Source organism: Typopeltis vanoorti, chromosome 3 (genome assembly GCF_054136105.1).
Source record: "Typopeltis vanoorti isolate ZY-2024b chromosome 3, IOZ_Tvanoo_1.0, whole genome shotgun sequence".
NCBI lineage: Eukaryota > Metazoa > Arthropoda > Arachnida > Uropygi > Thelyphonidae > Typopeltis > Typopeltis vanoorti.
The window spans coordinates 24,409,808-24,432,964 of NC_143551.1; the positions used below are offsets into that span (position 1 = coordinate 24,409,808).

The window sequence follows — 23,157 nt, forward strand, 5'->3', positions numbered from 1 at the left end:
AATGGGTTTTATAGAGCAGATGCAAAAGAAACATTTTAGTACATGAGAGAATGCGGGATGGTAGCGAAGTGCAATCACTTTTGGAAGTTGTGTAATAGTGTGGTTAAGATGTAATATGTAAGGACTAATTTTTTGCTTATAGAGCTGTGAATGAGTGGAATGGGTTGTTAGAGGCAGTTATCAATGCTTTGTTGGTGAATGAGTCTAAGGAGGGTTGTGGTAGGCATTGTCTCTGGGTATTATGATCCTCATGCAATGATTTTTCAGATACCTCGGAGATGCCTGTGTAATTATAATAATAAATCAGATGTGTCTAGACTGTTTGCTTTCTTTGTAAGCATTTTAATGCGTTGTTTGGCTTGACAACTGAGAAACAGTCTGCAAATTGCAATCAAACATTCATTGTGAAAAAGTTTGTTTTGATTATACTATAAGCATGAAAGCAAGTATCAGATTCAACATTCATATTCTGAAATATACAGTAAGCTAAGTTTAATGCTTATCTTATTTTTCCAGCAGACAGACTACTCTTTAAAGATTTACTGCAAATGTTGTTTTATCACTAATAATGTACACTGCCTGCCTGGATATGTCATATAGCATATATCATTGTATTTTTGTGATCCCTGATGATTGCAACATAACATTGCTGAAATATAAGAACATGTTAACGTTTTTTTAATTAATATTTTAGTATACATTGTTATTTCCTGAAAAATAAGTTATATATATATATATCTGTGTGTGTGTTTGTGTGTGTGTATGTATATATATATATATATATATATATATATATATGTATGTATGAAAGAATGATCATTAACTCGGTTAACATACATATTTTTATAAAGAACTGAATGACTAGAACCGAGATTTAAGTAAAAAGGCTTTAATATAAAAACACGACTAATTTCGGCTTGTAACAGCCTTCATCAGGTGACATTATAAAAGAAAGAAAAAACACTAAAACTCTGAAGCTTAAATAAACTATGAACATCATAGAGAGTCTCTATACATAATTGACACTAAATCGTTGTGGTTGTATTTAAAGCTGTTCTTTTGTTAGTTGTATTGTTGGGAAAGTGCATGCTAGTAGCATCTCCTGAATGTCAGTACATGATTACAGCTGAATGACAATCTGGGAGGTTGTAGCTCAAGTTATTATTTAGATGAACAGGATTGAAGATGATGTCTCTAGATTCCACGATTTTTCTCTCTAGTTCATCATTGCAACGGAAGATGTTAGTAGATTTTTCCCAGCAGACTTTGTGACTTTAGTTTTCATCATTAGGATTAGCCGAGAAAAGGATATAACTTGATGATGCACTGGCTCGCTGTCTCTTGTAAGTAATGTCCCTCATTTGTTCTTCCATACGCATTTCGACAGATTTGTCTGTCTGCCCAAAATAAGGAATATCACAATCACACAATATTTTATATACACCAGGGTATTTGAGTTGATGATGACAAGGTTTTGGGTGGCTTATTAAAAAATAGATCTTTGGAAGTGGAGTGAACAAGGTTCTGATATTGTATTTTCTTAGAACTTTTGCTAATTTATGTGAAACTGTACTTATGCAAGGAATATATGTATTGCCTTTGCATCTATTTGTTTCTTCTGAGTGATGTCGGAGGATTAAGAAGAAATTTTTCAATGATTCTCTTGGAATATCCATTAACTTCGAAAGAAGTTTTCAGATGGTTTATTTCTGTAAGAAGTTCAGTTGGGTCATCCAGAAGAGAACGGGCTCTATGTCCCAAGGTGGAAATTATTCCAAGCTTATGAGGAGGGAAGTGGTGAGACTGATTATCCACACATACCAACAGCAGATATCTGTTGGTATGTGTGGGCTTTCCATATATCGATATTTTGAGTTTACCAGAAGAGCGAGTCAGTTTGACATCAAGAAAAGGCAAGGAATTATCCGTTTCAAGCTCGGCAGTAAACTTAATACTTTGATGTCGGCTATTGAGATGTTCGAGGAAAACCATAAGGGAATCATGTCCATAGCTCCATACATACACACACACACACATATATATATATATATATATATATATATAGACATAGATATATATATACATATATATATGTATGTATGTATATGTAGAAAGTATTTTACCTTGGGTATAATAAATGTTAAAGATACCAAGTCATTTTAAACCTGGTTTTACTCCATTTCCCAAGTAAGCAAACAGACAAATATAAGTCAAGTTTGCCCTGCATGTAATGCAAGTCTAGCTGACTCTGTAGGTAGTGCAAGACCAAGGTAACTCATGGTAAAAGTAGAATAAGCTCTGATCACTAATCTTAATATTTACCCATAATGCAAAGCACATCTCCTGGAGGAGATGTATGATGCTTTGTATTAAAGGCACAGGGCCACTACCCAGACTGGTTTCGACCTTTATTAAGGTCTCATCAGTGGGAGCCAGGCTAGAAATATCAAGATTTTAGTAATACAGAGCTTATAAGTATTTTACCAGAACACGTTACCATAAGGTGTTTTAACCTTATTAAATAAAAAATCTCAGGAGGAGATATAAATGTAGAAAGTATTTTTCCTTGGGTATAATAAATGTTAAAGATACCAAGTCATTTTAAACCTGGTTTTATTCCATTTCCCAAGTAAGCAAACAGACAAATATAAGTCAAGTTTGCGCCTGCACGTAATGCAAGTCCAGCTGACCCTGCAGGTAGTGCAAGACCAAGGTAACTCATACATAAATATATATATATATGTGTGTGTGTGTATGTATGTATATGAACAAGAATTTTTCTGGCTACCAGATAACTTTGAAGAAATATTCAGCTGAATTGGATTGGCCCTCGACTTGTTTGTTGTATAACTTGAGTCACAGCGCTCATAAAAGATCCCAGAAGAATGAAAAGAATGTATGATAGTACCATTGTACAAGAGTAGTGCAAAAATGATGTGTCTAGATACCAAACCATCAATATCTCTAGAGTGGTGGTGAAGATATTTGGAGAAGTTTTTTTATGTTGAGCCCATACATGAGAGGTTGGTTGATCAACCTGTAGTACATTAGTATTGTGTATGGGTAGTGGATTGGAAAAGGAGAAATTTGTTTATTTGATTTTGAAGACCTGTATATTGTATTTCTTGGGAAAGACATAAGGGAAGGGGGAAAACTGTTTCACAATGCAGCAGCAGGGATGAACTAGTAGGAAAAGAACTTGTTCCATCGGTTTGGAGTTGTACCATTAAGGGATGTTGGGAGGCAGCTGCACATGTTCCAACAAATTTAGTATTGCAGAGGAAATATTGATGCTATTTCATATGAGCATTTGTAATGTTAATATTTATAATAGTTACATATTGCAGAAACCAAATGCTTTTGTGAAAGTGGGTGGAGTTGATAAGAAATGGGTTATTAATCATCTTATTGCCCTCTTCTGCATTGAGTCAAATATTTTCAGGGAGCTCTTAAGGGCCTATCTCAAATGTCAGAGCACTATTCAGTAGTTGGGCAGATTTGTGATTTGTATAAGGTTAACAGCTATTCGACAGTGAAGTAACACCTTGAGCGAAAGAGAATACCTAATTTTTTGGAATCTGAGGAGGCAATGGTTCAGAGACAGTTTGGACACAACAATTTTATATGTAACAATGGTTGGCTGGATCAATTTAAAAACCAGCATAATGTTACGTCAGTTTTTTAAAAAGACTAATTTAAATTGTGTCTGTTATTAATTATTGTTTCTAATTACAGAGAAATAAACTGTTTAGTATTAAGTATAAGGTTTTAAAATTATGAAAATAAATTGTGTTTAATATTAAGTGTATTGTAGTTTACATATGCATATTCATAGACATAACATCTAGGTATGCAATTTTATTATTTTTTCTCTATAATACTTTTTTTTTTAATGTATTACTTGAGCCTTTCATGGAGACAGGACTCCCTGTAGGGTTTTAGTACTAATAATAATAATCATATTGGCAGAAATAATAAATTCATAGTTCATTTTGTTCTTGATGTGATGCTGTGAGTTAATAACTTCAAAAGTAACACAACTGATTGCTAATACCTATGCCTTCTACATATGGTATTACAGTTTTAATGCTAATAATTTTTATTTCTTTGTGTCTAAATTTTAGTTTGTAAGTATAGGATAAGAAATTATTTCTTAATTTGTGTAATTTATTTCACAAATTTTTTCAGCCTATTAAAACAGAAAACTGTTATAGGATTTATTGTTATAAATTAAAATTTAATATATTTCTGGTTTAGGAAGTTTTGTGTCCTGTGAAAGTACTCAAAATCTTTCAGAGAATTTTAGATCAGGTATGTATTAATTTACATATACACACATATATACTAATTAAATATATATAGGATTTAAATATATATATATATATATATATATATATAGCACGGTCAAAGCTGTATAACTCAAAGGAGACCTTTACATTGCCTTTAAAGGAATGCGTAGAATGGACCAGGGCTTCTGAACCTAATGTCCACTCCTCACCTTCTTGTTGTTCACCCTGTTAAGTATGTACCTGGATAATGAATGAACGAGGATGGGCTGGCAATTTGGGATTTAGACGACCAAATTGTATTCTTATTGGCTTAAACCACAATATACAATGATGGTACAACATGACATAATTTCATGTCGGCTGAGGCATTGCCCAGTTAAACAAGGCTCTCCCCCCCCTCTCCTTGTTTTTGCCAGGGAACCAGGGCAAACAGTGAAAAGTCAGCTACTGGAACAAATTCTAAAACCCACCCCGACTTAACATCACCAGAGTTCAAGATCGGTACTATCAACATAAGAAGCCTGAATGCAAAGAAATGGAGCTAGCTGAGGAATTGGATAAGTATCAAATTGACATAATACGGGTGACTGAAACAGAAAAACTGAAACTGATGAGATCTTTTTGAGCAATAAATGCAAAATGTTATATTCAGGTAATGACAATCAAGGAAAAGGAGTAGCCATAGTATTCAACACTAAATATGAGGCTAGTCTTCTTGAAGATTAGTATAATTTTTGCCTATGTATAAAGCTAATTGAACAATAACTGACGATTCCAAAAGGCGCCACCTAAGTAGCTAATGTAAGATAACTAAAAAAAAGTCAATATATTTCCTAACTTAAAAAAAAAATTATTGACCTTTTTTAGTTATCTTACATTAGCTACTTAAATAGCACCTTTTGGAATTGTCAGTTAAATTAGCTTTATACATGTACCAGTGGAGGCTGGTGAAATTTTAAATGGGGGTGCTGCCTATACAAAATAAAATAAAGAAAATTATTTTTTTCCTAATCAGTAACCAATTTATTAATAAATAAAATCTACAGATTTATTTATTAATAGATTGATTACTAATTAGGAAAAAAAATAATTTTCTTTATTTTATTTTGTATAGGCAGCACCCCCACTAAAATTTCACCGGCTGCCACTGACATGTATTGAAGATGCCTGTGATACACAGGCAAAAATTATACTAATAAATAATATTTTATGTGAGTTAATTCCGTTATTATAAATTTAATTACAGTGATGTGGGCAAATATCAGAATGGGGAACTGGACAATGAGACTTATTTGTGCCTATAGTCCCACAGAAGGTTCTACTAAGGTAAAAGTGAAGGAGATTTTTTTAAGGCTTTAGAGAAAGCAACTGACACAATGAAAAATGAAAAGTTGGTCCTTGTTGGGCTCTAAATAGCAGAGTAGGAAATGATTGTCAGACATACAAAAATATTTTGGGAAAATTTGGAGAGAAGAAAAAAGCTAATAATAATGGTAAATACTGTTGGATTTCTGCTCAGGACATGGACTGGTTATTACTAACACAATGTTCCAACATAAAAATGTGCACAATTTCACATGGAGAGAAGAGGCAAGAAATAAGAAAAGTCTCATTGACTATGTTATTGTTGATAGTTATGATTTCTCACTTGTGCTGGACACTAGAGTGTATAGAGGATTTGAAACTGGAAGTGATCATCATTTAGTCTTGAGCAGGATAAAATTGAATTTCATATTGAAAAGAAGAACACGTAAGAAAGTTTTAAAGCGAATAAAAGTTGAGCGGCTCTCTAATGTGAATTGTGGACTAAAATACACAAAGATGATTGAAGAAAAAATGAAAGAGTTTGAGAACAGGGACCGAACCTTGGAGATTCAGTGGCAAGCCTTGAAGAAAACATTGATTGATTCAGCCAGAGAGGCATGTGGTAAGGTTGTCTGTAAGGATAGCAAAATCAGAACTCCATGATGGACACAGGAAGTTCAAGAAGCAGTGAAGGAAAAGAAGAAAGCATATCAAAAGTTCTTGGCAAATAAGTTAGCTTGTGCTCTTAGAGAATTCAGAGATAAATATAAAAAAGCTAAACACAGTGTAAAACTAGCTAAACAAAAGTCATGGGAAGTCTTTGGCAAGAACATAGAAAATAAATATCAAGAAGGTGACAAGATATTCTAGAGGTTGTTGTAGAAGCTCAGAAATGGAGGAAAAAGTGCTGTAAAAGGAATTAGAGATGATAAAGGTGACATGAAAACAGGAGAAAAAGATATCCTTGCAGTATGGAGTAATTACTTTGAAAAACTACTAAATGAATCAAGCAGTGATCATGGCACAGTGGAAAAAAAACACTGACCAAGCCTGCAGTGCACACATATATGTACTTGAAGTAGAAAAAGCCATCAAAAGCCTGAAATGTGGAAAGGCAGCTGGAGTAGATGAAATTTGACCAGCAAGTATGGAAGTAAAAAAGTCTTGCAGTGGCTGCACTGCATAGTTCAGAAGGCTGGACAGACGGATGAATTCCAGATGATTGGAGTAGAGAGCCCTCACAGTACCCATACATAAAAAGTGAAAGAAAACTGAATGTGAGAATTACAGAGGTATTTCTCTACTGAGTGTTCCTGGTAAGATTTACGCAAGTATAATTGAGAAATGGTTGAGAAGAATTGTGGAAGAAAAGCTTGGTGAAGAACAAGCTGGATTCAGGCCAAATAGAGGCTGTCAGGATCAGATCTTCATTTTACGACAAATAGTTTAGAAATGATGGGAATATAACAAAGATCTGTATTTAAGTTTTGTAGATCTAGAAAAGGCATATGACAAGGTCTCAAGAGAGAAGCTATTCAAAACGCTACAGTTGTATGGTGTCAATGGCGCATTATATCAATCAATACTTAGTCTTTATTTGAATTGTAAGTCAGCAGTTAGAATTGAAGGAAGTGCAGGACGATGGTATAATGTTAAATCTGGTGTCAGACAAGGATGTACATTATTCCCTCTCTTATTATCTGTATGGATCACATTATGAAGAAAAGTAGTATTAAACCTGATATCAAAATTGGAGATGTTAATGTCAGCTCTTTGCTTTATATGGATGATGTTATACTTCTAAATAAATCTGCTTCAAGTATGCAAGATTCTCTGACTAAATCGTATAACTGTTGTAATAGATATGGTATGAATATTCATCAATAACAAGAAAAAGACAATGAAAATAGGCAGAAACATTGAAAATATCAACTGCATTATTGTGAATGGGGAACCTATAGAACAAGTAAAACATTTCAGCTACCTAGGCACGAGTTTTAGTGAAGATGGTAAATTAAATATCGAAATAGACAACAGAATCAACAAAGCTGGTGTGGTCGGAAGTCAAATGAATAAATTTATATGGAATAAGAGAGAAATTAGTCAAAACACTAACTTATGGAGAGCCGGGTTAGAAGTAAAACAATTGATCAGAGACCTGAAACTGCAGATATGAGAGTCCTGAGAAAAATTAAGGGCGAGAACTTGGCATTGTTAGCATCCAGGAATGTGTTAGCAGAGCTAATCTCATTTCATTCACTTAAAGAGAATGGGAGAGGAAAGATTAGCAAAACAAGTGTTCTCTGATAGGTTGGCAGGAAAACGACCCAGAGGAAGACCAATATAAAGCTGGATTAATACAGTAAAAAGTTCCTTAGAAGACAGAAATATAAGATCTGATAATGTTGAAGTCTTGACATTTAACAGATTTTGATTTGGAGGAAAATTGTAGATAGTAAATTAGTAATGATGTAAATTTCTTATGTAGTACTATCATACCATGTACATTTCTTGAGGGTACAATTCAGGAATTTGATGATAATGTGTGTGTATATATATATATATATCAAGGGACATTGCTTACAACAGAACCAGAGCATGAGCCCCCATCTCAAGCCATGTCCTGTTCTCAGTGTCCAGGTCTCAACACAAAAGTGGACTCTCATCACATAAACAGTAACCTTAGTTATAATTTACTAGACTCATTTAGCTCTGCTATCAGATACTATAAGATAACTTCACTGGCCCATTCATGAAGTCGCACTCCCGCAGATGCCTAACGATAGAACTTTAGCCCGGACTGTGGCTTCAGTTCAAAGTTAACTGTAGTTTATGGTCGATTTTGTAGTGGTAGAATGTTTCTTTGTGGTGTTTTTTATGTTTGCTTTCAATGTTCTCACGTCTGAAGAAGTCTGATTTCTGACAAAACACGTGTGTTAAATAAAAATTGTTTGTCTAATTCTCGGAATTCAGTCAGTAAAAAATATGAATATATGTATATATACACATACAGATAATAATACTTCACATTATGGGGTTTCAGACATGCATTTCATTGTATTGTGGTTTGTAATTAGTGTGAAATGCATTACAGTACATTTATTGTAATTTCATCAAAAGGCAATTATATTGATTAACTTTTACATTAATAGTTATTCATTGCATTGGAGTTGCAGTGCATTATTAAAGCAGAATGTGTTTCAGAGTATTGCATAAACTTTCTTGTATGTACTGCACGTCTGAGCATTCTAATAATTCTTGAACGTTCATATTTATTGCATTGCAATATCTATCTATAGTAACAGTGACAAGATATTTTATTCAATATGCATCGCATGAAATAACAGTCAGCAATATAAGATCTGCGTGGCAGCCTGTTTTACTCTTTTGTGTAGTGTGATTTTACTGACATTGAATCTCAAATTCCAACAGTTGGAGAAAACATTCTAAAGATTGGAAAATATCAAGGATTTGAAGCTTTAGATTCTGCCAGTGTTGTTCGTGAATGCATTAACTTGCATTTAAATGATCTTGATGACAGAACTATCTTTGAGATAGAGCAGCAGTATGCTTGAAGAAAAAAAATAAGATGCAAATGATGCTGACACTGTCTCATGTGTGCACATGCACACATACATACACAAATATGCAGAAAAAAAAGAAGAAATGTGTGCGAATTATGTTTTATTGGTGATTGTAGTCTGTGTGAAATGCATCTCGGCATTGAACCGAGAGGTTATATCAGTCCATTTAATCATGTTAAATTATTTCATTACATTAAATGATGCCTATTAAGGATCTGCCTAATCATACTTAATATTTTATCACACTTTAACTGCACTATATTTAAGGTATTACTGTGTGTGTGTGTGTGTGTGTGTGTGTGTGTGTGTGTGTGTGTGTGTGTGTGCAAGGTATTGCTGTATGCATGTATATGTTATGGGCCAAATGACTAATAAGTTATTCATAATGCCCGGCCATATAAATAATGGCTAAAATGGCCGTGAAGCCTGATAAATATTGATTAATTTATTAAATTGATCAATATTTATCTCCTAAAAAAACCTCCTTACCTTAAGTTATGATCAACTGCCTTGTAATATTATTATATTTTGTACTTAATTCTTTTTCTATGCGGTTTCTGCTGCCATGGCCAATAGCAATATGAGCATCATGCAATATCTGAAATATTTAATCAAATTGCCATATGCATATTACAATACCTGTATATGATGTTTATATGTTATGGGTCGAGTCACTTTGGTTTTTGACTCTCACTTTTTCTATCATTGTCAAATACGCTGATTTTGTAAAAAAAAAAAAAAAAATTTAGCGACCTGGGCAAAATTCTTTTCATGTCTCCTGACAATTTTTCTGAGCAACAAATATATGATGCTATATTCCTCATGTAAAAAAAATAATGATTGAAGGGAAAGGGGAGTGGCTGTAATAGTCAATGCTAAATCTTCTTGAATGGAAGGTAATATCAAGTAGAGTGTCGTGGACAAATATCAGAATACAGAATTGGACAATGAGACTTATTTGTTCCTCTGGTTCCATAGAAGATTCTACTGAAGAAAAAGTGAAGGAACTTTTTGAGGCATTAGAGAAGGCAGCTGACACAAAGAAAAAGGAAGAGCTGGACCTTGGAGATCTAAACAGTAGGATAGGAAATGATTGCATGCATTTAGAATTGTTTTGGAAATTTTTCGAGAACAGAGCAAAGCTGGTAATAATGTTAAGTACTTTCTGAATTTCTTTTCAGGATGTGGTCTAGTCATTACTAATACGTGTTCCAACATGAAGATGTGTATAGATTCACATGGAGAGACGACACAAGAAATAAGAAAAGTCTCATTTGCTAATCATGATGGTTCAGTTTGAAATAGAGAGTAATCATAATTTAGTTTTGAGCACAATAAAATTGAATACCATGTTGAAAAGAAAAATGTGTAAGAAAGTTTTAAAAAGAATTAAAGTTGAGGAGCTTTCAGAGGTGAACTGTAATACACAAATATTCAAGAAAAAATGAAATTGTTTGGAAACAAGAACCTAATTTTGGAGATTCAGTGGCATACCCTGAAGAAAACATTGGTTGATTCAGCAAAGAGGCATGTGCTGAGGTTTTGTGTGAGGATAGCAAAATTAGAACACCTTGATAGACTCAGTAGGTCACAGAAGCAGTCAACAGAACAAAGAAAGTGTATCGTAACTACTTGGCAAGTCAACTTATTCTCTGAAAGAATACAGAGAAAAACATAAGGAAGTTTTGTCAAACTAGTAAACAAAATAATTGAAAGACTTTGGTATGAACATATGAAATAAATATCAGGAAGGTATGGAAAAATATTCTGGAGACTGTTATGAAAAAGATTTGGAGCAAAGAGTAGTGAATGGAATCAGGGATGATAAAGGTGAAAACTGAAGATAGAGGTATTCTAGATGTGTAGAATCATTACATTGAAAGACTTAATTGAAACAAGTGGTGACAGAACAGTAGTAGAAAATATTTAAAAGGAATGCAAGCAGGATCTGATATAATAATGCTAAAAAAACACTAATGAAACCTTTTTTTGATCAGAAATCTTAATTACAGCGTTATAAAGGTTTTACAGTGTTTACACTGAATAATTCAGAGGGCCTAGTCAGGAGATCGAATTCTAGATTATTAAAGTAGAGCTGTCATAGTGCCTATCTATGAAAAAGAGAAATGAACTGAATGTGAGAAGCATGGAGGAATTTCCCTACTGAGTGTTCCTGGTAAGATTTATGCAAGTATACTTGAGAAAATGCTGACCAAAATTGTGGAAGGAAAGCATGAAGAGGGTTTAGGCCAAATAGAGGTAAGAATGTAATGTGGATCTGTTTCTAGGTTTTGTAGATTTCAGAAAATCATATGACAATTTATGAAGGGAAAAGCTGTTTGAAACATTGCAGTTATATGGTGAAAGTGGGATATTACATTGAGCAATACATAGTCTATATTTGATTATGTATTGCTCAATCATCAATTAGAATTTAAAGAGGTACAGGAAGATAGTTTGATGTTAATTTAGTGTGAGACAAGGATGCATGTTATCTCCACTCTTATTTATTATCTATGTGGATCACATTATGAAGAAAAGTAATATTAATCGAAATTGGAGATGTTAATGTCAGCTTTTTACTTTATGCAAATGATGTTATACTGCTAAATAAATAAATAAATCTGCAAGATTCTACTAAATTAAATAAGTGCTTTAATAAATTGGGTAAGAAAATCAGGAATAAAAAGATAATGAAAATCAAGAGAAACGCTGAAAACATCAACTGCATTCGGAATGGAAATCCTATAGAACAAGAATCATTTCAACTATATAGAGACAATTTTTAGTGAAGATGGAAAATTAATTCCTGACAACAGAATAAACAAAGCTGGTATAGTGGATAGTCTACTCAATAAATTCATATGGAATAAGTGAGAAATCACACAAATACTGAACTAGCTGTATCCAACCAATGTTCAAACCAATTTTAACTTATGGATTTGAGAGCTGAGTCAGAATAAAACTTGATCATAGACTGTAGACCACAGAGATGAGAGTTCTGAGAATGGTCAGGTAATTATTAGAGTTCTGAGAAAGATCAGTGAATTAATGATAATATATCAAATATATAATATAGCAGTATAATATCAAAAATTATAAATTAGTAATTAAAAATTAGTAAAGAATGTGTCACATTATTAGCATTCAGGATTGCATTAGCAGAGCTCTTCTCAGGTGGTATGGTTACTCAACCAAGGAAGATCAAGATTGAGGTGGATGGATACAGTAGGAAGTGTCTTAGAAGACAGAAATTTAAAATTTGATAATATTGGAGTCCTGACAGATTACAGATTAATTTGGAGGAGAATTGTCAATAGGAACTTAGCAATGAAGTAACCTTTATTATTATTATTATTATTATCATATCTCACACCCTCCTGAAAGTATATATATCAGGAATTTGATGGTGATGTTAAATAAAGTTCGATGTCCTAAAATGTTATTTTGGTCACATAATAAAAGTTAAGTTACATTAAATAATATTTTACTATATATTTTTCCTCCAAATTAGCCTATTGTCAGCACTCCAATATTGTCATATCTAACATTTCATTCTTCTAAGGCACTTCTGACTGAATCAATCTGTCTAGACCTTGGTCTTCATCTCGGTCTTTTTCCTGCCTTGGATTTTTCCACATTTTTTAATACAAACAATGTCAAGTTCCTTCCTAATGTCTTCATTTTTTAATAGATTCTGCCATTGGTGCAATCTGTTCAGGCTCCTCAATTTTTCTATGAACTCTTATTTGTGCCCTCTAAACTTTGATCAAGTGCTTTATTTCTAACCCAGTTCTCTGACCCATAACTTAAAACTGGTTTTAATACTGTCTTGTATACTGCTAGTTTAGTGTTTAGACAAATTTCTGTCTGTTCCATATAAATTTATTCAGCTGGCTACCTACCATACCAACTTTGTTTATTCTGTTGCCTGTTTCCATATATAACTTGTCATCCTCACTAAAAACTTGCCTAAATAGCTAAAATATTTCACTTGTTTTGTAGGTTCTCCATTGAGAATGTAGAGCTGAAGTTTTCAATGTTTTCATAGATCTGGTCTTTTTATTGCTGAATATGTGTGTGTGTAAATATGTATATATTTATATTTAAATGAATTAACTGAATGAATTTATATTTAAATGAATTAACTGAATGAATTTATATTTAAATGAATTAACTGAATGAATTTATATTTAAATGAATTAACTGAATGAATTTATATTTAAATGAATTAACTGAATGAATTTATATTTAAATGAATTAACTGAATGAATTTATATTTAAATGAATTCATACATCCTTGCAATGAATGATGAAGTAAAAAATAATTTACTGTTTTTTCAAACAATAAAAAAATATATGTGTGTATATATATATATATATATATAGAAAGTATTTTACCTTGGGTATAATAAATATTAAAAATACCAAGCTATTTTAAACCTGGTTTTACTCCATTTCCCAAGTAAGCAAACAGACAAGTCAAGTTTGTGCCTGCAAGTGTTGCAAGTCTAGCTGACCCTGCACGTAGTGCAAGACCAAGGCAACTCATGGTAAAAGTAGAATAAGCTCTGATCACTAATCTTAATATTTACCCTTAATGCAAAGCACATCTCCTGGAGGAGATGTATGATGCTTTGTATTAAAGACAAGGGGCCACTAAATCTGGTCTCGCACTATGTGCAGGGTCAGCTAGACTTGCAACACTTGCAGGCGCAAACTTGACTTGCTTGTCTGTTTGCTTACTTGGGAAATGGAGTAAAACCAGGTTTTACTCCATTTCCCAAGATAATTCCCAAGATATATATATATATACACACACATATTGCGGAAGCCTTAAAAGATAATATTAACATCGGCCTGTAGAGTAGTGAGATTGCAAACGTTAGTTGATGATAGATTCCTCTATATTATATAGACTAATCTGAATTTAAAGTGGTGCAGGATAATGTAAATTTCTTTATATTTGGATCAATAACAATCAACATCTAACAAATAAAAATGAAATTTTATGGAAATAACGATAAGTACGATTAACCAACATAAATGAATCAGTCAGCAAGATGGACGACACAACAGATATATATATAGTGTATATATATATAGTTGAATACTGTGTTGTCTACAGAAAACTGTAATGGGAGCTAGAAACTTCTGACTATGCATAAAGATTCTACTTCAAACCAATTTTAACTTATGGATTTGAGAGCTGTGTCTGAATAAACCTTTATCAAAGACTGGAGACCACAGAGATGAGATTTCTGAGCAAGATCAGGTGATGTTTTTTTTTCTGATTTACAGTGATGCTAGGCTTAAACAGTGAAATTGGAATATTTTTAAATGAATGTTGTTGTTATGAAGTCTGGTTGGCCAAGTGATCAGACATTGAACTTAAAAAATTCAATGTCTGATCTCTAGGGCAGAGTTTCTGAATTATATAAAAAATAAATAAAATACAACAGAATAAAATTTAAATAAAACTAGGAAAAATAAAACAAAACTTTGGCCCACATGTGGTACTACTAATGTGTACTGTAGTTTTACAACCTTTTATTAATAGGATCACATAAAAAATGTGTAGGGAACAATAGAACCTAGTAAAAAATGGAAACTTTTGTGCATCGTATAGTAATTAGAATGTTTTCTTTAGTAAAGAAATGTGTTTTAAGTTCTATATGGAGAAATAAAGTTGTATTAGTTAAAGAAATAAAAAAAAAATAATGCAAAGAAAAGTTATGGAAAGCAGGTGAAATTTTTATTCTGAGCCTTTGGGACACACCTTTAGTGTATTACTCCTGTTGATTTAAAGCACATTCATTATATGTGACCATAGAAAAAGAAGACATGAGTGAAGACCTTTAGTTGACATGTGCATAATTTATTCATGGAAGCTGTTAATTTTAACAGTTTTGTTGTTTGATCTTTCTCTGTTCGATCTCTGAAGATCTCTCTCTGGTATCTGTAATCAGGATTTTCTATTTTCCAACAGACTGTAAGACATTATTATTCTAGATGTCAAAGAAAAAAGTAAGGTATGTTAGATGGCTGCAACCTTTTTTTTTTTAAGGTGCGGAGGCAGGAGATTATCTTATTCTGAGATGAGAGAGAAAGAGACTACACAGGCTATTAAAATACTGGAGGGCAGGCAGACTTAAATTAATTGAATAAATATATATTTCTTAATTATCTAAACAAAAATTAAAATTGAATAAGTAAGTAAAAATTATTGAAATCAAATGGAGACTAAAAAAACCAACGAATAGCTTCAGAATGTTCAAAGGCAGAAGAACTAAAATTATATTGTTGTTCACTTCACCTCTCTTTTATTACTCATCATTCTGGCGCTACAGTAATTTGTAGAGGCAGAATGATGAATAATAAGAGGGATGAAGTGAACAACGATATAGTTTTATTGCTTCTGCCTTCCCTTGCTGTTTTGTCAGATTTGAAGTGAACATGTGTTATCCACATTTGAATCAATTGATTGTTGTTTATTTATTTTTATTATTGAAGGTTTCCCCTTCTTCAACCAAGGCTCAGTATATCTTCAGAAGTGCTACGTGATACTTGGACAAAGTGTGTCTGAGTTAACCCCAGTATTTATATATTTATATATTTTTCGGAAATGTTTTTTAATAATGGAAAAGTGGCTTAGAACTAGGACTTTGAAAACAAGAGCAAATGAAACAGGTGATGCTAACCCTAATAGTGATACTCGTGTTGTAACAGCAAGTAAATCTGATACTATTAAAGTAGAAGAAACAAGCAGTTCAAAGAAAAATACAGTAGGAAATATAACAGTTCATATTTGGAATTTGGGTTTATTTAGTGTGGAGATGAAAGTGAACAGAGACCTCAATGTGAAAAGCCAAACGGCTTGGCTTTTCATCTTAGCTATAATATGTTATAATATAATATAGTGGCACACCTTTCTGGCATTCGTATAGCGAAGGTATGTAAGTTCTTTTCACTTAAACTTTGATATTATCTAGGTCTAGCTATTCACTGATGGGACCTCAAAAAAGGTTGAAACCGGTCGGGTAGTGACCTCTCCTCATAATGTAAAGCAGTTCTACAACTCCTAGGAGCTGTGTGTTTTTACATTATGAGAAAATATCAAGGATAGTGAGGGAGCTTGCTCCACCTTTGCATCGAGTTGCCTTGGTGTGACACTACTACGTGGTCACTTACGCTTGGATCCGCCGACAGTTCGCCGGCATGAAACGTTTAGATCGTAGTTTTCGATCTTAGTTTCGCATACTGGCTGAAAAACAATAAGGGATTTTTATCCCCTTTACTTAGAGACCTCAATGTGTTTTGTATTATGAAGTGTTGTCGAACGAGTGCATGAAGCCCGCGAAACTGCGACTACATTTAGAAACTAAACATTGTGATGTCAAAAATTAGCCAATTGAATTTTTTCAGCGATGCTTAGGGACATTAAATCATGGGAAAGATATAGTTTCGGCCATGGGTTCCATTAATAGCAAGGCACTGGAAGCATCCTATCTCTTAAGTTTGCACATAGTGAAAACAGGGAAACCTCATTTTATCGGGGAAAATTTTCTACTTCCAGCTATAAAAGATGTGGTAAAAACTATGTTTGGCAACAAGTTACTAAAAGATGTTGATTTGATTCCTCTTTCAAATGACACTGTCGGTCGCAGAATTAATGATATGGCAGGCGACGTAGAATCTCAGTTAATTGTAAGAGTTAAGAAGAGCCCTTATTATGCGTTACAAATAGATGAGACTACTGATGTTACAAATGATGCGAAGTTAATATGCTATGTAAGATATGTGCATGATAACAACATTCATGATGATATAATAAATTTAGTTTACTCCTTTATCCAAGTGTGTGAAAACAAAGTTTGTGCCTGAAAGTATCTTCAGGACTGGGGTAAAGTGGTACAACACCGGGCAACTCCTTGCAAAGGTGGAGCAAGATACCAACACTCCTATCTCAGTATCTCCCACAATGCAAAACACATCTCCTTGTGGATATGTATAATGTTATGTATTAAGGGAAGGGCCACTACCCAGACTAGTTTCAACCTTTATTGAGGTCTCTTCAGTGGGAGCCAGGCCCAAGTGGAGATACCAGGCAGAAGCATTAGCAAGGTCATCTCCTCCTATAGGAGCTGCCAAACGGTGTGCCACCTTTTTATTTAATTACTCTGGATTTAGAGAAAGATGTTGAAAGTTTATTTTTTACTTGGTCAAACTACAATAAATTTAATTTAATCCTTTATCCAAGTGTGTGCAAACAAAGTTTGCACCTGAAAGTATCTTCAGGACTGGGGTAAAGTGGTACAACACCGGGCAACTCCTTGCAAAGGTGGAGCAAACTACCAACACTCCTATCTCTTTACTACCACTTTACCCCAGTCCTGAAGATACTTTCAGGCAAAACTTTGTTTGCATGCACTTGGATAAAGGATTAAACTAAATTTATTATAGTCTGACCAAGTGAAAAATAAACTTTCAACATCTTTCTCTAAATCCAGAGTAATTAAATAAAAAGGTGGCACACCGTTTGGCAGCTCCTATATGAGGAGATGACCTTGCTAATGCTTCTGCCTGGTATCTCCACTTGGGCCTGGCTCCCACTGAAGAGACCTCAAGTGAAAAATAAACTTTCAACATCTTTCTCTAAATCCAGAGTAATTAAATAAAAAGGTGGCACACCGTTTGGCAGCTCCTATATGAGGAGATGACCTTGCTAATGCTTCTGCCTGGTATCTCCACTTGGGCCTGGCTCCCACTGAAGAGACCTCAATAAAGGTTGAAACTAGTCTGGGTAGTGGCTCCTCCCTTAATACATAACATTATACCGCAAGGAGATGTGTTTTGCATTGTGGGAGATACTGAGATAGGAGAGTTGGTAGCTTGCTCCACCTTTGCAAGGAGTTGCCCGGTGTTGTACCACTTTACCCCAGTCCTGATACTTTCAGGTGCAAACTTTGTTTGCACACACTTGGATAAAGGATTAAACTAAATTTATTATAGTCTGACCAAGTGAAAAATAAACTTTCAACATTCATGATGATATTCTGTTCTGTAGAACTTTGCCATCCCAAACAAGTGGAGAAGAAATATTTCATATTCTCAATAATTACATAATACACAAGGGGATCCAGTGAGAAAAATGTATAGGCTTCTGTTTGGATTGAGCTTGTGGCCTTACAGGCAGGCATAGTGGGGTTGTTTCTATGGTTAAGGAAGTAGCTCCGGATATGAATTGGGTACATTGTTTAATACATAAGGAAGCATTAGCCTCCAAAGCAGGAGTGTAGTCCTAAAAGAAATAGTGCCAGGGCTCTACCTTAGAAACAAAAATCCAGCGCACAAGGTGCGGCATTATTATTATTATTGTGACGGCCATATGTCACAGATTGCCTTGTTTTTGGAAACGAAAATGATAAGAGCGGCAAGCTGCTATTTTTTTGACCGAAAGCTGGAAATGCATTATAACTCTTATTATTATAATTTATTATAATGAATTTAAAAATTTTGATACTTTAAAAAAAAAAAGTACCAGCGAGTAAATCTCACTGTTACTCGCTGTGAATACACCCCTGCTCAAGTGGAATGCCACCACAATTTAAAACTGTGCTGTACAATGCAGTTAAGCTAGTTAATTTCATTAAAGCTCGACCGTTAAATAACAGGTCAAGATAACTAATAATTAAGGAATTGACAGCATAGACTAGAAATATAAATTAAATAAACTTTAATATATACTTTCCGATATTTTGGCAAACGTCACGTTGCTATCTTCTTGGGAAGTACTACATAACAGCAAATGAGAACAGAAGCTAGGAAGCTACCGTTTTCCTAAAGTCCTGATGGTGCCCCCCCCCCCCCCCCCCCCCACCGGCAGCCTATATTGGTAGTTCTATCTGAAGTTCTTCTGATAAATGTTTCTCAAATTTGGGTCAGTCTTATGCATCCAAATTTGTTGAGGTTTGGTATGTTCCTAAGGGCTGAGGCTGATTCCATGAATAGTCTTTCATATTTGAACTTGCTGCAGTGTATTACTGTGGCTTTCTTCCATCTTATTCTGTGGCGAGTATCCAGAGCGTGGTCTGCAAGTCCAGAGTGGCTGTACTGGTGAAATCGGATGTAATCCTTGTGTTCTGAGATTCTGATATTTGTTGTCCTGCCTGTTTGGCCAAATAGGATAATTTACAGCTGCAAGGGACCTGGTATACACCAGGTAGATATAGGGGAAGTGGTTGGTCTTTAGTGGAGCGGATAAGGGATGCCAAGTTTCTATATGATCTGTAACAAGTGGTCAACTAGTCTATGCTGTCAATTCCTTAATTATTAGTTATCATGTCTAACTAGCGTATAAGCCTCTCTACAAGGAATAAATAACAGGTCATTTTCAGTACTCTGTGATGAAATGGGCAGTGAATATATACAACTTTTGCTTCATTCTGAAATTCGCTCGCTTTCCAGGGGCAAAGTACTAAGAAGGTTATTTCAATTGAGGCATGAAGTTTTATTATTTGGAAATGAATGTAATTCAGATTTTGCATCGCTCCTTGTTGATGAAGCATGGTTATCAACACTGTCCTATCTTTCGGACATTTTTTCGAAATTAAATGAACTAAATTTCTCACTTCAGGGAAATTCTTTAACTCTTCTTGATGGCTACGACAAAATAAAGGCATTTGAGAAAAACAGATTTTATGGATTAATTATGTAAAAGACAGACAATTTGCACCTTTTCCAACATTGGAATCCTTTTTGGTGGAAAATGATATTTTTGTTGATTCTGAGTTTCTGGAAAGGGTTTGTGACCACCTCAAAAATATGAAACGGAATTTTGAAACATATTTTCCGAATAACTTTTATAAGAAAATTCTGTGGGTTTGTGATCTCCATTTCAGGCTTGTAGTCATGAGAACGACCTTTCGTTAACGAAAAAAACCCAGTTAATTGAGCTTTTAAATGACAGTGGACTTAAAATGCAGTTCCTTGATCTTGGTTTGGCTCGATTTTGGATCCTGCCTTTAGTGAGAAGTGAATATCCCGAATTATCTGAAAAGCATTGAAAATCGTCATGCAATTTTCTACAATCTATCTTTGTGAGAAAGGATTTTCATTGCTCCTTCAAATAAAAACAAAATACAGAAATCGTCTTAGTATGTGTGCTGATCTTCGACTGAAGTTGACCAATATTGAGCCAGATATCCAGCAACTCTGCAAGGGCCGAGAAGCTCAACCATCTCATTAAAAGTAAGTAGCAACATAATTATATCATATTATTTATTTGTTTAATAAAAATTAAAACTTTGTTCAATGTGGATTCACTTTTAATCGTTTACTTCCAATTTAATTATGTTTCCATATGTATTCAAAACATGTTTTTAGATTTATTATGTTATAAACGGCACAGTTTTTCCAAAATGTTGGTAATTCCTACATAGATTTTTAAAAAATTATAAAAAGTCAAAATGATGTATAGGGAAATAAATTAAAAACCCTATGATAATGATGAAATGGTTATTTTTGACCACAAGAACTATAGGAAAGATTGACTTCTATTTGGGTTTATAGGTCAGGTTTATTTTCAAACGAAGTTATACCAACTAGTTTTGCCAACTATAGCTGTTGGATTCGTCAGGGTAAAAGATATATAGATGTAAGACCACTTAAACGCTAAAACTGTTGCACTAAAACTGTAAATGGACCGAATACAATTGCATTTCTACAAAAACAGAATGCGTACATCACATGCATAGAGCATGTACGGTCTCAGTTGTTGTTATGTTGGAACGTTCTCTAATTTGTAGCAAAATTTAATTCTGGCAAGTTTAAAGATCTAATGAGGGTCTTCCAGATCTCAGGCAGAATTAATCCTTGGTTTGGAATGACTTCTAATGGGACTAGATTGATCAAGTACATATAATAAATAACTATGTTATACCAACTAGTTTCACCAACTGAGGCTGTTGGCATCTTCAGGGTACATAACTGATGCAAGGCACTAAAAAGTAAAAAACTGTTACAAACTATAATCAACCGATTCCAATTATATTAGACGAAGAACAGAGCACGTACAATACATGCATAGAGCGTGCATGATCTCACTTGTTATTTTGAACGTTCTATAGTTGGCACTGTAATTCAGTTCTTGTGAGTTAAGAGATCTAATAAGGGTCTTCCAGATCACAGGCAAGATTAGTCCTTGGTTCCTGTTAAGGTTTTGTATACAGCGGGCAACTACTGTGGCTTCTTTAAAAATTCGGGAGCGGAAGTCCTTTATGTAAGGAATTGTGCTTCTATCCCACTCTATGCTATGGTTCATTCTTGAGAAATGGAAAGCTAACCCTGATTTTTCTTCTCTGTTATTATTGATGTCACCAGTGTGTTCTTTTTGCTTAATTTTAAGGCTCCTTGAAGTCTGGCTGATGTAATTCAAGCCGCACGAGCAGGATATGTTGTAAACTCCAGCATATTTGAAGAAAGGATGGCTATCTTTTGGAGATCTTAAGAATTGCCTAATCGTTTCTGTAGGTTTAAAGGCCACTCTTATTTTATGTGGTCTAAGGAGTCTTGCAATCTTATTTGAAACTGACCCTAAGTATGGAATGACGATGGTAGAAATATAACGTATGTCATCTCGTTGTCTTTGTGGGGATGGTCAGAGAAAAGTATCTTGTGGACGAGTCTTCGAGGAAATCTATTCATGGTAAGGTTGTTAGATATCAGGGATAGTTCGTCCTGGAGGTCTTGTTGATCTGTTGTAAGGAGAGAGAGGCACGGTTCTTCAGCATGTGTACAATGCTAAGTTTCTGAGAAATGTGGTGGGAGGAAGTGAAATGTAAATAACGTCCTGTATTGGTAGGTTTGCGGTAAACTGAGAGGTTGATACCACCATTCATTAGCTTCTTAATTAAAGTGTCCAGAAATGATAATTGGTTATTTTTTTCAAGTTCTAGAGTGAATTTGATTGTGTGGTGTAAAGAGTTGATCTTGTTTAGAAAGTCTAACAGGTCCTTTTTTGTGTGGTTCCAAACAATAAAGATATTGTCCATGTATCTCCACCATAATGTGGGTTTAGGGTCTACTTGAGATAAGATTTTACTTTCAAAATCCTGCATAAAGAGATCAGCACAAGATGGAGAGAGGGGGCTACCCATTGCAAGGCCAGTCAATTGCTGATATATGGTTTTATTCCATATGAAAAAGTTTGATGTTAAACAATGACGGAACAGAGAAGTAATATCTTGTGGGGGATATCTTTATGGAGGATTTTGAAAGTAAAATAGAACACATTGGTGACGTCAGTAACAGGGAAGAAAAATCGGGGTTAGCTTTCCATTTCTCAAGAACGAACCATATAGAGTGGGATAGAAGTACAATTCCTTACATAGAGGACTTCCGCTCCCGAATTTTTAAAGAAGCCACAGCAGTTGCCCGCTGTATACAAAACCTTAACAGGAACCAAGGACTAATCTTGCCTGTGATCTGGAAGACCCTTATTAGATCTCTTAACTCACCAAAACCGAATTACAGTGCCAACTATAGAACATTCCTAAATAACAAGTGAGATCATGCACGCCCTATGCATGTATTGTACGTGCTCTGTTCTTTGTCTAATGTAATTGGGATTGGTTGATTATAGATTGTAACAGTTTTTTACTTTTTAGTGCCTTACATCAGTTATGTACCCTGAAGATGCCAACAGCCTCAGTTGGTGAAACATAGTTGTTAATTATATGTACTTGATCAATATAGTCCCATTAGAAATCATTCCAGAGCTTTGATGGTCAAGAAAATTAAACGTTTTTTAATCCTTGGTTTCTATTTAGGTTTTTGTTTCCGTTCCTGAATGATAAAAAAAAGCCACAACAGTCATTCGTTCAAAACAAAACCTAAATAGAAACCAAGGATTAATTCTGCCTGAGATCTGGAAGACTCTCATTAAATCTTTCTACTTGCCAGAATTAAATTTTGCTACA

At 34.2% G+C, this 23,157-nt stretch overlaps 1 protein-coding gene across 1 annotated transcript in view; it reads left to right on the forward strand.

Annotated features, from left to right (window-relative positions):
- Polr3A (RNA polymerase III subunit A) overlaps nucleotides 1-23,157 on the forward strand; it is a 427,591-nt gene that overhangs the window by 89,251 nt on the left and 315,183 nt on the right. Inside the window, exon 6 of the mRNA XM_090415517.1 lies at nucleotides 4,258-4,311. Coding sequence (XP_090271643.1) covers nucleotides 4,258-4,311 — 54 coding nt within the window. The remainder of the gene's footprint in view (nucleotides 1-4,257; nucleotides 4,312-23,157) is intronic.